General features: G+C 43.1%; 1 protein-coding gene across 1 annotated transcript in view; it reads right to left on the bottom strand.

Moving 5' to 3' along the window:
- NAA25 (N-alpha-acetyltransferase 25, NatB auxiliary subunit) overlaps positions 1 to 12,349 on the bottom strand; it is a 29,520-nt gene extending 17,171 nt beyond the window's left edge. The window contains exons 1-11 of the mRNA XM_082774040.1: positions 12,207 to 12,349; positions 9,379 to 9,464; positions 8,334 to 8,472; positions 6,824 to 6,942; positions 4,510 to 4,584; positions 3,633 to 3,740; positions 3,125 to 3,203; positions 2,574 to 2,685; positions 1,848 to 1,937; positions 1,321 to 1,490; positions 440 to 552 (exon numbers count right to left, since the gene is read on the bottom strand). Of these exons, the coding sequence (XP_082630166.1) occupies positions 440 to 552; positions 1,321 to 1,490; positions 1,848 to 1,937; positions 2,574 to 2,685; positions 3,125 to 3,203; positions 3,633 to 3,740; positions 4,510 to 4,584; positions 6,824 to 6,942; positions 8,334 to 8,472; positions 9,379 to 9,464; positions 12,207 to 12,264 (1,149 nt within the window). The 5' untranslated portion in view covers positions 12,265 to 12,349. The remainder of the gene's footprint in view (positions 1 to 439; positions 553 to 1,320; positions 1,491 to 1,847; positions 1,938 to 2,573; positions 2,686 to 3,124; positions 3,204 to 3,632; positions 3,741 to 4,509; positions 4,585 to 6,823; positions 6,943 to 8,333; positions 8,473 to 9,378; positions 9,465 to 12,206) is intronic.
- Between the last annotated feature and the right edge of the window lie 3,695 nt (positions 12,350 to 16,044).

The raw sequence follows: 16,044 nt of genomic DNA, 5'->3' as shown, positions 1-16,044 counted from the left end.
AGCTGCTGAAGTCATTCAACGAGCTGCTCCTGACTCTGCACAAACGGGCCTTTCAATTAAAGGGAGCTTGTTTCAGAAAGATTCTGGAAAAGTTACAGTAGGTCCCTTGGTCTCCCCGTGATCAGCATCAGCATGCAGATTGTTCAGCGCTGCAGTAGAGCCAAGCAAGACACCCCAGTAGCACCCTACCTGCATCAATAAGAAATTGGATCTTTCCAATTCAATATACAACTTTAACAGGAAAAGCATGGCATTAGTGGGAAGGGAAAGGCGAAGGATGCTTTGTGTAACAGCAAGCAGCAAATACATCTCTATTCACTATTCCAAACACTCAACTTCAGCTTTTTCTCTCTTAGTATAACCCAGAGGTGTCTTAAGAGAAAGGTACAAGGTGCAAACAAGCGCTGCAGTTCCTGCCACCATCTTACCCTTCACTTACTTTTGTGTATTGGCTGGATGGGAGGAGATCCACAAATACTTTGAGATCAGTAAAACAGCAGGGTTTGTCCCCAAATTTTTTGAAGTATTGGAACATGAGTTCTTCTGGATCACCTAGGAAAAAGGCCAGTTCATCCTTTTAATATGCTCCATTAAAAGCTGAACCTATGAAATCACTGTGAGAAATCTTTAACTCATTTTTTCTTTGAGATCACAGACTGAGTTACAGAACAAATAGCTGCACTACTGTAGATTTTAATCAGAAGCTCAATGTCTTTGATAACCAAGGAGAAAGAGACACACAAAATCCTAAGAGCTTCATTCGAGCTACTTTGGCAGATAAGAGCTCAGCATGACGGGCATGCATACAGAGTCTCTGCTTATCTAGTTAGTTATTTTTGGATGGAAATACAAAAGGAACCAGTAAGCACAGGTATTGCTGTAATCATATCCTCTCCTTCACTGACTCCCTAACTATAATTTTTAAATGCAAGTTGTTAAGAAAACAAATCCTGGTGTTATTGGGGAAAAAAAAAAAAAAAAAAAAGAACACCCAGAGATTATTACAGCTAAACAGAAGGACTTTCTACAAAAGCAGTGCATCAGGAATGCACTTTTCATCAAAATGTAATGGATCATATGCTCTTAAAGTCCAGTAAGTCCTTTTAAATGTTTCCTGATTGCTTTTACAAGTCTGGAGTAGCCTGAACTATCTTCCTTTCCTCAAGCTTCATCTTCTAATGATTTCAAAATCCTTTACATACTGAAATCAGCACAGAGATTTTAATACCACATTGCTGAATTAAATTCACACTGAACACGAAGAGCTTGTTTTGAGTTCTCCCCCAACGATTCATTTATCATCCAGTTAGTGGCTCTTACCTAGTTTATATTCATCATTACAACCTCTGCAACGCAAACGTCTAATCAGCTCCAGTTTAGCTAAATATGGTCCCCGAAGTGGCCGAGCGCTCTTAGATTCTTCTGTTATCCTCTCTTCTATAAATTTCACAGCTTGCTCAATAGAATAGTGTACCTCTCCTTCCAAAGACCTGTGCAGTTACAGAAACAGACGACTCCTTGATTTTTTCCCCCATTCCTAGGACACTGAAAACACGCGCTCAGCATATTCCCAGAACACTCTTAAGGAAACCTGGCATGATGGCTTCTCTAATTCAATCACCATGAAAAATACAAACTGGAAGAGCTCTACTGTGTACAAACCACTTTACTAAACGATTTCCAACAGACTATTGCCAGCCTCCAAAATAAAACAGGGAGAAGACAACATTTGGGGCCTGATGCCAGGAAGTCACCCACCCAAAGACAGGGACAATACTATACATGAAGGCAAGAAGTTCTCTGCATCACAAAGGAGAAAGAAATCCAATGCAGAACTGTTAACTTACTGTTCTTCTTCCAGCGGAGGTGTCCAGGATTCATCTATGAGTTGGAACACTGAATCAAAGTAAGTTATATAGAACTGCCAATCATCTGAGCTGAAACAAAAAGCAGGCACAGAACAAGAAGTTTAGGGAATTGCCAAAACAGTAATTCACTTCTAAAACTGCATTCCTTGCAAAAACTGAATTTAAGGAATATCATATTAACATTACAAAACACACAAGTGTACTAAGAATCATTTCTCCTTTAAAAGGTCTCACATCTGAGAGATGCTCTCTTCTGATGCATCTGTTCAAAGCATTGCATGTGTTTCCCAGGATAAAGTCTGGCCAAGTGAGAGAAATGAAGTTCCAGAAAATTAGACATAAATGCAGTTGTTCTCCTCTCCCACCATAAAAAAAAAGAAAGAGCTGGACAGCCAGCACAGCCTTCAGAAGTAAGGGAAACACAAGTTTATTGCATGAACATGTAGCTGAACTCAGCCTTCAAAATCAAAGAGAAGCAACTATGCTACTGACAGACTCTCCCTGTGACCTTCACCATTGTCCTTTAGTGTTCACTTTTGTTGCCTTCCTCCTCAGCCTTTGGAGTGCAAATGTTTAGAAATGCTTTGAGAACCTGATATTCTTCTGCTTTAACAACCACTTTTAAGAACCACTACACAATGCAATTCACGACCAGCCAGGATTTTTCCTTCAGCTCTCAGTAGGATTGCAGAATCATCATCTCACTTTTTCAGCAGCAGCCTTCTCGACAGCGCGTTGCACTCTGGCCACCTACACAGCTTCTTGTACATTGCCATACACTTGTTCTCACGGCTTTGCAGCTCACTTGTTAACTTCTCTAAATTAAAAACAGAAGGGCAAATTTGATTAATCAATGCATTTCCTTCTCTGCTTTCTGAATAAAGCATCTTCTTACAGCCAAGGATGCAAAGCAGTAATGCAACAGAAAAAAGGCCCTCAGAGAAAGGCCAGATCTCCTACAGAAATCTTCACATCCCAATTCCTTAAAACTGCAAAAGCATTTTAATCACCAGAAAGAAGAGTCCATAGAAATGTAGGATAAAATTTGTCACTGAATATAACGCTTAAGTACCATGAACAGTTCGGTAAAAGCAAACTGCACAAGATCACTTCCAGAATTTGCTTCAACGTTTGAAACTGATGCTAAGAGTCAGGCTTGCTTACAGCTCTTTTTGTAGCCAGTTGACAAACCCAAAGCAAAAGAGAACTGCTGTTCCACCACACAACTGTGATTATTAATTGACAGAAAATGTTACCTCCTAGTTTTCCTCTCACAACATCTAAGGCTTCCTGATATTTCTCCAAACGTTCCAGAATCATGTAGTAAAGTTCGACCTTAAAAGAAAGCAATGAAATTTGCTAGTGAAACAAATACAGGTATGCCAAGAAATAAAGTGACTCTTGTTACTGTCATTAGGAGATAGCAAGGACTGCAAAGCTATCTTTAGCATCCCAGAGGGTGGAGCACTGAGGAATTTAGGTCTTTTTTCCATTCTCAGTCCTAAAGTTTCTCTTGGGGCCTCCCAGGGAGCAAAAACAAGTACTTCATCTGTCAAATCAAATGCCAAATAAATTCCTTGGCCACACTCTCACGCATCTCTCCCAGATCTCTGCTCTGTTTTCCTTCTGTCCTACTACATTCACATTACTTCCAGAACACTGATTATTATCTCAGAAAATCGTTAAAATAATCAGCTTCCTTTAACGCTGCATTCCTTGTCTCAATAACATTCAAGTCAAGCTGAAAATATCTGCACGTCTTACTTCAGCCTCAGCTTCGATCTTATCTTCTTTCACCATTTTTTCCACCATTCTTTCAGCTAGTGGCAAAAACATTGTCTTGGAGAGGTTTTCATCCTGTGCTGAAATAGACTAAAGGGAGGAAGAATTACTGGAACAGTTCAACTGCCCCACTAGAAGAGGAAAAAAAGTAAATCGGATGCTTTAACCCCATATCCCCAACCCACACGTTCAGAACTACCATCTACAACATGAAGAGAGCAACCCTGCTCTCTCTGCCTTAAATAAGCATCCTGGAAACACTCTTGATTACGTTGTATAGAGACCCTAGACATGCAAAACCCCCAGCAAATAACATGTAGCAAGAACATGCTTGTATTCTCCATGCTATGGTATTTTAGAGAATGTAACTAACGCCTCTCTGCTTATTTTTTCTTGCTTGGCCAACACTTGGTCAGCAGATTCAGTAGCAGCTGAACAACCTAACAGCAGCACAGCTGAGCTGCTGTTACTGCATGCTTTCTGCAGCCTGAAAGATGTGCTAAGTCCAGAACTCCTAGAACCTCTACAGCCTACTAACAGAACACTTCTGTCTAACGGGGTACAGATGCTATTCGTTACCTTTCTAACTTGAGAGACAGTAAGGTACTAGTCCAGATAAGAGAAGAAATCAAATTGTGTAAGTGTGGTAAAGCAGACCAGTTAAGCTGCACTGAAAACCACTGCATTTGTTTCCAACCATTTCAGTAATGTGGTTTCGGGAGGGTTCCATCCTCCCAGCATCATACAGAATTGGTTCAAACAGACATTTTACTTCAAATATCTGTTTTCACTCAAAACATTTCTAGGTTTGCACTATACCTGCAGTGAAAGTCAAACTCATTTGCAACACTGTACACACCTGCATGATCAAGCTCATCACGGACCAAAAGTAGTAAGGATTTTTGGGTACAATCTTATAAAGTGCCATTCCAGCCTGAAAAATAGAAGACGGAATAATTAATCCTAAACCATATCTGTTTATGAACTCATGGCAGACAACACAAGTTAAACAACAATGATGGCAAGAAATAACTCAGAATTAGCAGCTAGAGCAGAGGATTTTTAGTAATCCATAAGCCCTTCCGATACCTAGCTTACTTCTAAAGAAGAAGAAAGAAGGTGAAACCATTTCAAAGATCAAATACTTTGTGCTAGTCTGACAAGGAACAGCAGTGAGCATGTGCATGTCTGACTGCCTGAACAGATGAAGCTTTAATTAGAAATGGTAACTGCAGCAGGAAGCCGAAGACTTATTCTTTAAGAGCAAGGGAGGTGTTTCCAGTGTGGATTTTCACTAGCATGCTCGGTTAGGGCTAAAAGGCCTTCCTCGGGTAAGCAACTGCCCTTCACTCATTTCAGACACACTGAGATACCGGAGAGACGAGGGCACCTGTACATGCAGAGCATCTCCTACACAAAGGTCAAGCTGAAAGCCTGGCTGCATCAAAGCAGAACTGAAGTATTCAAGATTTTCTAGCCTAGCACAGAAACAGTGCAGTGTTTCTCTCACAGATTTCCAACGTCTGTATAGAAGGACAGACAACACTTTTTCCCTAGCAAAATTAATTATAAGGAACCATAAATAATAGACTACTACTCCTTCCATAGGACTTCTCTGCTCATTTTCTGACTGTATTCTCAGTTTGCACTTCCCATTATTTTCAGCTGAAATACCCCAGGACACAGGCAACCAAAGGTTATTTTCACTCTCCAATCAGTTAGCATCCCTGTGCTACATCCCTTACTACAGCTAAAGCAAGCCTCTGGTGCTATTCAGTTTTATACAGCCTAATGCTGATATATCTGTGAGCTCAGGTTCCTAGGAGATTCTGAACCTTAAAATATAAAGAAAGTAGAGTGATGTTCCACTTGAAGCTGATAAAGCCTTTAGAACAATATATGGACAGGAATACCTAGAATTAGTTTTTAATCAGAAAAAAATCATGGTATAATTTGCTCAGATTTTTGGAAACACTCCCCAAACACACACAAAACACATTATTAGTATTAGGTTTGCTATGACCAATATATATAAAGTTCTTATTTGAGATACCATAACTCAGGTTGATCAGTAAAGGAGTATTTAAAGCCTACACATAGTAACAAAATGAAACAAGCAAAGAATTGAGACCAAAACAAACTTCATACAGGCATTTATCACAGCATCTCTGAAAACTTCTGGTTGCGAATAAGTGGACTATCAGATATAACATAGCTCCACTTGAAGAGGAGCTAGAATACGGCTTAAATTAACCTTGACTTTTTGGATATTCAGCTACACAATATATATCAAGCAGGAAGAACCTTGGCAAATTCCACATATATCAATAACTTTGTCCCTGTCTATAGTTTGATCTCAAGCAGCACTCTTAGAAAGGAGAACACTACAGCTCAGTATGTCCTTCTAGGCATTTAAGCCACTCTTGTACAAAATTTCAAGTCACCTTAACACAGTGGGAGCAACAGGGAGTTTAGGAGTCATTTACTTGGCTCTGTGCTTTTTTATACAGAAGAGTGAGCGCACATGCTCTGAAAAGAATCTTCCATTTATAGGCATTCTCCAGGCACCTAATTTGGAAGGGCTGAAAACAAAGCTAACCAGTACGACAATGTTCTGCCAGCTGAGGCAGTGTACTTAAAGAAAGCACGTTTAAGTTTCTCTTCACTGAATTATGACCTATACAAGTCTACTTTTATGTTAGATTCCGGAGGCAAAAGCATGGGCAAGATAGCTTTCTGTAAACAGGGCAGCAAATTAAAGAAGAAATCAAGTTTGAAAACATGGATCAGGCTATCCCGCTGTATCATCTTGTACCTACTCCCTAACTCCTTCATAATACACCGCCTCATAGGTAACTACCATACTGTGCAACCCGAATTGACAAAAACCTCCCATCCCCAAATCACCAGGATATCCTATCAGTTCAGATATGCATGCAGAAGGCACAATCATCACGCCTCTTGAGAGGAAAAGGAAGCATTTGCCTTCACAGAACCTTTCCCCTAAGATAACGGCTTTCTCAGCCCTTCCGTACGAACCAGCAGACTAAATACTACGCTAGCTCAGCCTTAGCTTTCTGGACAATTACATGTGACTTGAAAAGGCCTTACCAGTATGATAAAGAGTTCAAGTGACACCTCAGAACAACCAGAACACAAGTCGTTGATCGTACCTGTTGCATCTTCTTGTATTCTCCAACCCTGGCATAGGCCATGAAGAGATGAGAGTGATACTCTTCGCTGTTGGGGACCTTCTTCACAGCTGCCTCGTAAAGCTTAGTTACCAGCTCCGCTAAACCAAAACCACAGGCTTGAGTTGAGACACATTCAGGATTAAATTTAAAGCATGGCTACCTAAAATTAGCATCAGTGATACTCTGAAGGGTAATCTAATTATGCTCATCGACCACAGAAATTGCACTCTCCGCCAGAAGACCCCATGCACTACAAACAGGGGAAGTACTCAAAAAAAAAAATAAAAATTAACAGCAACAACTGATCAGAAATACTTCTAAGTCTTACCTTAAGCAAGTTTATCTACTTTGGACCATTAAAACTAAATCAAGACTTCTAGTCCTGGCGGAATGATGCCTCCACATAAATTATGTATCAAAACACAAAGCATTTTCAGAGCCTAATATCCAATTATTTACTCTTCTCGCAGGTTTGTCCATGTTAGTCATATCCTGTTCCTTCTCAATTGCCTGCTTTAGTACCCTTAACAAGTGAAATACTTCACACCATACTTCTTAACAATAGGCCTATCATGACACAATACTTATGATACCATGACATGTTAAAACTTTAAGAAAAAAACAGAAGGATGAAAACCAATCACATCTCAGTGTAGTATTAATCACCAAAATATAGTTTGTATTTCAGTTTTCACATATTTTACATATGTACAACAATTATATCTAATTTCAGTTTTCTTCCACTTCTGGTCATGTAAGTAGTTAACAACCACTTTTTCCTTTCTGAGTTATAAACCTCGAAGTTAAAGACCTGAGCTTAATGTTTAAGCGAGCTGCTTACAATCCCAGGAAGGCTTTTGACATTCTCTAGGGTTTGTTTATTTTGTAGTCACAACACACAGAAGTTTCGTAGTGTTTAGGAAGTAACACTTTAACTACATATATGTATGTGTGTACATCACAGAAAGAAAGAGATTAGAGGGGCATAAGCAGTTGCTATGCATCAAAAAATGGTTGCAGATTGATACAACACATCTATTTCTACAACAGTTGTTTCACCCCATTGTTATTTGCTCCAGTGATTCAACAGTAAACATTGCTACCACCACCAAGACCCACAAGAAGCTGCCAGAAACAACAACTGTTTAGAGATGCAGATAAGCACCATGTGAGCTCTGGCTTCTTTCAGAAGAGGGCATGCAGTTTCACTCAGTCATTCACAATTTAGTATTTTAAGATAACATCCTGCTGTGAGGATCCACATTCAAAAAGGTAACAGTCAAATGAGAGGCCAGGATTTCCCTCCTGTTACACAGCTTCTCAGGGCCCGAACCCCTCAACTACAGCCTCTTAAAAATACACCCATACTTCAACTCTGGACTCTGTACATTTCTCAAAAAAAAAAAAAAAAAAAAAAAAAAGGGTCCCACATACTTTAGAAGAATGTAAATAACTATGATTTCTAAGAGAGGCAAAGGAAAAAGCTTACGTCTATGCATCTCCCGGTAAAGAATAGTTAGTGCTTGCAAGGAATTGTCATCTGTGGGCTCAAGTGCTGCTACTTCTTGTGCCAGAGCATACGCTTCATCCTGCTTGCCAGTTCTCTGCAAGCCAATTGCCTTTAGAACCTATTGATACAACACAGAGACAGCTGTTAGGAACACAGTTGGCAGCTACCAGTGAAAGTCCTCTCATTCCTCGTGAGGAGAGGGTTTGCCCAAGCACCTAATTATTTCTACAGAACTCAAGTTTTTATGGAGCTTCTAATCCATATGGCGGCAGAGGAAAATTTCCAAATGCAAGCTGCACCAAACAGTGTGGCTTTGCATTTCTTAACACGCATGCAGGCCACTAAGGCATCCGCTGCAGCTCAGATTTTTCTACCTGCAGGCTGAAAACTGACCAATTTTCATTTTTTTTTTTCTTTTAATAACTGGCCAGAGAGAAGTGACAGAAATGAGATTCGGGTCAAAGACACTCACTTCAGCTTGGGAAGTTTCCAAAATGTAGAAGTGGTATGAACTGCAGAGGAAAATCCATAGGGAAAAGAGAACCGTAGAAAGACACTCAAATGTTCAGGAAAGTGAGGAACAAAACTCCTTTCCCTTCCACAGGGGCACAAGGAGGGCAGCAGAAGAGCAGATGCCTCAGAAACCTCCTGGTTCAGTTTCAGTAAGGAACACTCCTTCCAAGTGAAAGCTTTGCTCCGAACTATTACAAAGTACCTCAACCTAATGTCTAAAGGAGACATTTTAAGGCACAGCTCATCTGCACTGGTTGCTTGCAGTGGCTCTGGCAGGGCTCTAGACAATCAGCACAGGTGTAGCCACATACACCAGTCATCAGAGGCACCTCCCTAGGAGGATCTGTATGATTTTTCAAACACAAAATTGTGAGAATTCTACATTTCAGAGGGTTTAGAACCCACTGTGATCTCTAGAAGCTCGCAGGCACTGGTGGAAAAGCCCAGTGAAATGCTCCAGGTCTCAAACCACACTCAGCAAACGAGCTCAGCGAACAGCTACCCCACTTACCTTTGCGCAGTGAAGATCCTTGTGTTTTTTGAGCAGTTTATCTGCTTGCTGGATTGCCATTTTATTATTGCCATTATCAAGATAATCTGCGTAAGAAGAACATACACAGAATTACAACAGGCTGCCAGACCATTCGGGAAGCCTACCTCTACCTTCATTGCAGAGTTCCGTGCTGTTAGGCTGGTAGTGCAAAGCCCATTTTCCTTGCACAATTACTACTAAGCCAAACATTCAGGAAACATGTCACTTTGTAGCCCGAGTATTCATCTCTAGTCATTCACACAAACAAGCTTTTGTAATTACTCCCCGTAGCTCATTACACCAACAAAAGAGCTGTACAATAGAGCGAGTCCTGCTGCAATAGCTCTTCACTATGCTCTTTGCTCCAGTAAAAGTAGAAATTAATTTGGTGTGCCTTTGGGAGACTCTGAATGACTTTTAACACACAGCAGGTTAGGAATCATAAACTCCCAATCCATCAAACTGCTGCGAGAAGACCTACTTGTCCACACGGTCTGTATTTCAAGCAGAACGAGCCCGTCCCCTAACAGAGCATCACCAAGCTTTAACCAGAGAAGTTTCAAAGCCAAAAAAGTGGAGTGAGGACATCCCACTACCCGTAACACTTCAGCTGTAGAACAGCTCTGCCTCAAGACCACTTCTCTCAGCTTTGTGTTATGAATTTCAGCTCCATCTACAGCATGTTACCATGTTTCAGACAATGACAAACCAGCAATTTTAGATGAGAGCACGGGCCCTCCGTGCTTCCCCTCCTTCCAAAATTCAAACCTACTAACCTGAACCTTCAGAAAAGCTGGGCTGCACCTGACATGCCAACAGGGACAGGTCTGCTCACGCTGTTCTGACCTCTCCCCTGCCAGGTTATGAGCAGAGATAATGCTGGACCATTGAAATTACATTACACACCTTTTTTCTTTGAGACTGTGGCTCTCATGAAAAGAGCTCTAAGAGGTGATCTTTAGTAAAATGAGGTGATCTTTACTGCAAAACGTGCATCTGCACCAGTGAGATTTACATCTCCAGCAGCTTTCACATTTGCTTCCATAGCCAAGTGGTACAAATTTGGAGTAGGGCTAATTGGACTCCTGAGACCATACAGACAAAACCTCAAATGAGGCAACCTGCCCACACTAACCAAAACGAAATGTTGCTGTATAAAATATACAGATGGCTTGAAACCCTAATATTCTGCCTTCACACAGGTTAGTTGGCCATTTTACCTTACTGCAGCCTGTACATCACCTTTTAACATTAAAACTTAAGCACAAACTTCTTGGTGAAGAAGAGGTTTTAAAAACTCTGCAACAGAGCATCCTGGTGATCCCTCCATACACAGGCAGAGATGTCCTGATTTAAGGATCTGTGTTGCATGGCTCACTTACAGATTACCCACCGGTCTTGGAGTTATCTAACAACGAGCTGCACTGATAAGATCTCTGCTTTAGGTCTTCTGAAGTAAGTCAAATAAACCACAAACCTCTCTAAGCTGCAGCAGAATAAAAAGACGGTGTTTTGCTAACAACAATTAAGTTTGTTGGAAGCCAAAGGAGCTGGCAACTTCCAAAGAAATTCAAAGGGAAGGAAAATATTTAAGTCCACGTTGGTTGCGGGTCTGTAGGTGGATACGTTCAATGGTTGCAAACGCAACCCATGAACCTCCAGGTGAAGGCAGACAAATTAAGATGAAAGATAAACAGATCTGTCAAGGAACCCCAAGCAATCAAGGCACAAGGCGCAAACTTAAAAGTGCTTTTTCAAGTAAAGAAACAGACTTTTAACCTCATGCTGTATATCTCCATTTTATGACTTTTGTGAAATCAGGTAACACTTTCCAGACCTGGGAGAAAGCACTTCTAAAGCTCTCTCAGTAAAAGCCACGCTCTGTGAAGTCAGTACAGCGAAACACATCTCAACATCATCTGCTTTAATCTGTTACATTTACCACATTTTTGTTTTAAGAACATTTCAGACATTGCCCTATTTATTCACGTGCAACTATTTGTGTAATCACGGCACATACAAGAAAATTAAGGGAAGGAGTTAAGTAAACTGCACAAATACAATCATAAATGGAGAAAAAAAATTGTTAAATACACTGCACAACCGCAATCACAATTATGCGGCAAACTTTAAAATAACAATACAAGTGCAATCACACAGCCTTCCTTGATTTCAGTGGGACCCAAGAGAGATGCAAATCTATAAACTGAAAGGTCCTGACCCTGAGGGCAGTGCTGGGCTGCAAGGGCCGTTCCCAAGGCGCGCTCACCCCAAATTCAGGGCTGCTCTCCGCGCGTTCACAGGGAGAGTTTTTTCTCTGTATTTTTGAAGGAACGCCACCGTAGCCTGGGGAATTGTTTTTCTTTTCTTCCCCTGCATTTGCATAGACAGAAACTTGCCCACAATTTCTTGAGCAAGCCCAGGAGCAGGCGGCAACCCCGGGAACATCCAGGGACAGCTCAGCACAGGGGGTGCCCAACAATACCATCTCCTTGCAGCCACCTCACCCTTACATTTAAACCAATTTCTGTAGCAACACAAACAGCCGCTACACCCCAACACACCACCCTAACGAGCCTGCCCGGCTGCGCTTTAATAATTACTAATAATTAACTAATTCCCAGCTGCTAAAACAGCCCGAAACACCAACACGGCGCTCGGGCCGCGTTCTCCTCCTGCTCCCCTACAGCAGGCGGCGAAACGACCGAAGGGGCAGCGCTCCCTTAAAAATCAGAGATACCCAAAAAGCGACGAAATCCCAAAAAGCGGAAACCCCAACCCCCCCCCAAGCCCCGCGGGGCCCGTACCGTAGATGGGCCGCAGGCGCCGGTCGTTGGGGTCCTGCACATGGCCCCGCGCCGCCATGATGAGAGCGCAGAACCGCACTGCGCAGCCGCGCCGGGGGCGGGGGGAAGGGGCCGGGCCGGGCCCTGAGGGCTCCCCTCACGCAGCGCCGCCACACGGGGAGGGGGGTCCCGAGCTTCTGGGGGTGCCCCGAGCTTCTGGGGGTGTCTCGTGCTTCTCTTCCTTTCTACCCCCTTCTATTTTGTTCACTTCTTTGCAGTCAGCAGCCCTGGGTCCGTGTAGGTGGCTCCGTCGGAGCGCCCTGGTGTGCCCGCCTGTAGCCGCCCGTGCCCTGCTGCCTATGGGTTTGGCCATGCTTTGGGGGTTTTTCCGTCGCGAAATTGCCGCCTTGTGTGGTTTTGGGGGCTCTCGGGTGTGGAGGTGGGGATGACGAGCCCGCCTGGTAAGGTGTGTGAAAATTCAGCTCAACTGCGCCGAACTGAGAGCCTCTATAGGAGCGGGGGGTCAGGCTTAGAGTTTGTTTAGTTCATTTTATTTAGTTCACTTTATTTACTTCGTTTTATTTAGTTCATTTTATTTAGTTCATGTGCCCTGACTGGTCCAGCTGCACTCAGCAGTGCTTGCCTTGCACTCCCTGCACACCTCACGGCTTCACGCTGCTCCCTGCCAGGCCAAACGCTGCTGGATAAGCTGAGAACAAGCAGCACGTGTGGCCTTTGTGAGCTGCGCTCGGCCACGCTGTGCACAGACCGTAGCACGCATCTTGGCAAGAAGTCAGCAATTCATAAGATAGCAGGCATACTTTGCCTTTAGTAGGAACCTATGGGAATAAATTAATGCTGTATTGCAGGATGTGTCTAACTAGAGCTTGAAGAGGAGTGATAGATACTGACTGGACCTCAGAAACCTGTAAAACATTGTGTAAGTTGAGTTATAATTTGGCTTTATAACTTAAACTGTCCATGGTATTTCCATCTGATTGACTGTATTAGTCATTACTCATCTTCTATCTGCCTGCATCTTGAATGTGGTAAAGACAAAGTACGTGTTCTTTCACTTAGGGAGAAAGGAGTGTAAAGATGGATGTCATCCTCTAGGTAATCTTTTTTTCCCTTACCTATTATAAGTTTGACTGACAGCTGAGAACAAATACTGAATTAGATAAACTCTCTGTGCTCATTAGGTAGTATTTGTGGATGCAAAAAAAAAAAAAAAAAATGGTTAGCTCTGTGTGAGCACCCATTTCGTGATGGACACAGTGACAGTGTATACAAGTGGAACTACTGTCAGGAGTTGTTGTTCTGTTCAATTTAATGTTCAATCCCTAGTTTCTTGGGAAACTCATTTTGTAATTTTTACTTGATATAATTATAATTTCTCTGAAAAAATTATATAGTGACTATTTGCTTCTTTTTCGTACTTTTGTAGAAACTGTGCCTGTAGATTGCAAAACTCGCTTTTGCAGAGACCTTTTCCAGCACAGATCACCAACTCCCTTTCTTCCTGCTGTTACTCACAGAAACTCAGCTCCATTCTTTTCTGAGCTCAGGCTTGTGTTTGCTTTAGGTTTTAGAAAAGGCAAAGTGAGGCATTACTCAGGGAGCAATGCCTGATCCTGGCTGGGTTATTAACGTGATTAACTTGCATCTGCTTGTCAGTGCTGAAATCTGTGCCATCCGCAGCTGCGTGCCGCACCCTGCCAGCACGTCCCATGTCCCTGAACAAAGAGCCTGAGGGGCTGCGCTCTCCTGATGGCCCCTGCCAGGTTCTCGGAAGAGCCTGGCACAGACATGGTTTACCTGCAAGACAGTGCCAAAACTGATGCTTTTTGTTTTTCTTCAAGTTTTAAGGTTTTAAGAACACTGGCACATCTCGAGACCATAGTAAAGGTGTTAGACTTTTTCCTTTGTAAATATGGGAGGTAATTTTTTTGAAACCAGAAAGTCAGTTTCACAGAGGAGTCCAACTTTACCACCAAGGGGAACATGATGTGGGAGATTAGGATGCTCTGAGTGTTACCAACATTCTTTCATGGTAAATTTTAATGGAATTAATGGAGAAATTCACCATTTAATGAATAGACTAGTAATAGGAAGTCAAACATTCACAGTCAAGCCATAGGAATGACACTGTGAGAAACTCATCCACTCTGGGGAATTCTGGTAGAGTCCCTGATGTGGAGTTGCTTAGTTCAATGCATTTTTCAGAAAACAGATGTTTTACTTGGGGAAGAAAAAACAATACACAGAAATCTTCACAAGCCAGTTCCTTTATTTCAAGGGCTTATAACGCCTCAGTGACCTTTTGTTCTCAAGATAGTGCCTCTTCAGATGAGGGCTGCAAGCAGGAGCAAGGAAGTTTGTCAGTGGTTGCAGTTGTTTCGAGAAGTTGGATTCCTTTTAGATGATTACACAATTAGCAGCACTTGCTAGCAAGCATTTTTAAGTTAAAGCTGGGTTTGACCAGAGGTTGTTTCACTTCCCTATTGAAGACAAGTCTTGCAGGGGATTAACTTGTGCTGGCGGGGTGGCTCCCGTGGTGCTTTCCCCCAGGCACCCATCCACAAGATCCTTTCCTGGCCTCCCAAAACCTTGTGCCCGCAAAGTTCAGCGGCGTGCGTACCCTGCAGACATCGCACCTTGTGTGCTGTGTGGGAGAGGGATTTTCCTCGAGAACTTCATGTGGAAAAAAACCCTTCTAGATGCCTTCTAACAAAATGCGGAACTTCAACGCCCAGACGTGTGAGGTGTTCGCGTGGTCTGCTCATCTCTTCCTTGTGCCTTGAGACAGAGGCATTGGTTTGCTTCAGGATGTGCTTTGAAAACACTCTCTTGATGCATCTTAAATGCAGTTAGCTTCTCTCCTGAGGTATAGATTCTCTCCCAAGCCCAGTACAGGAGGGAATAGAATCAAAAACTGAGAAAATACATTATTACGGTTTACTGGCACCTAAAAAGGCATCAAAGTGAAAAATCGGGGCTTCAAAGTAATGAAGGTTATGAATTTTATAGCGTAGCCTTTTTCAAAATTGTCACTTCACCCTTTTAAGTGCTGTGCTGTATTCTGCTCTGTAGCCTGTTACACGGTCATGCTTGGTTACCTGCAATCTTCTTGAAGTTTAACGTGAAGACCTGTCAAGGAGTTTGATTTCTTTTGCTCAGCGTTTGATCCTGGAATTCAGAATATGCCACGGTGCTGCGTTTAGGTGAGGTACCGCCGGCCGCTTTACAGCCCTTTGGCCCATCGGGGACAGGGAACGGGTCTGTTTTTATGCACTTTTACTGAAGAATGAGGCATTTGGTCTGGAGAGGCGCCAGGCCAGGCTGCAGGAACAGCTTGGCAGCAGATCTGAGATGTGAGAGGAGCCAGGGTTTGGTTCAGGAAGGCAAAAACCTCTGGAAGCAGTGACCTGTGCCGCACCGCTGAGGCGGCTGGGGAGCCGTGGTGGGGCTGGCTTAGGTACAGGAGCGAGCTGGTTTTGGAAGGGGCACGTGTGTAAACATGTATTTTGTTTATACATGTGTTTAAATGTTTATATATACGTTTAAATGTTTATATTTATTTATGTATTTATACACAGAGCCGGATTGCTCGAGGCGCGAGGCCTTCGGGCTGTGAGGCGATGCCCCCCCCAACCCCAAATCGCCTCAGGCGGGGGGCGGGGCCAAACTTCAAATCCCCACCGGGGGGGCGGAGCCCTCAGCCCGGTGACGTCTGCGTCAGCCAATCGGCACCCAGGGCCGTTCGAGCGGTGACCGGCACCCGCTTGGACCAATCAGCTGGCGGCGGGGGCTTGCCACCGACCAATGGGGAGGCGGGAGGCGGGCGCGGCGGGGCCGG

Source organism: Aythya marila (genome assembly GCF_965140915.1).
Source record: "Aythya marila genome assembly, chromosome: 17".
NCBI lineage: Eukaryota > Metazoa > Chordata > Aves > Anseriformes > Anatidae > Aythya > Aythya marila.
This window is presented reverse-complemented; position numbering and strand designations above follow the sequence as displayed.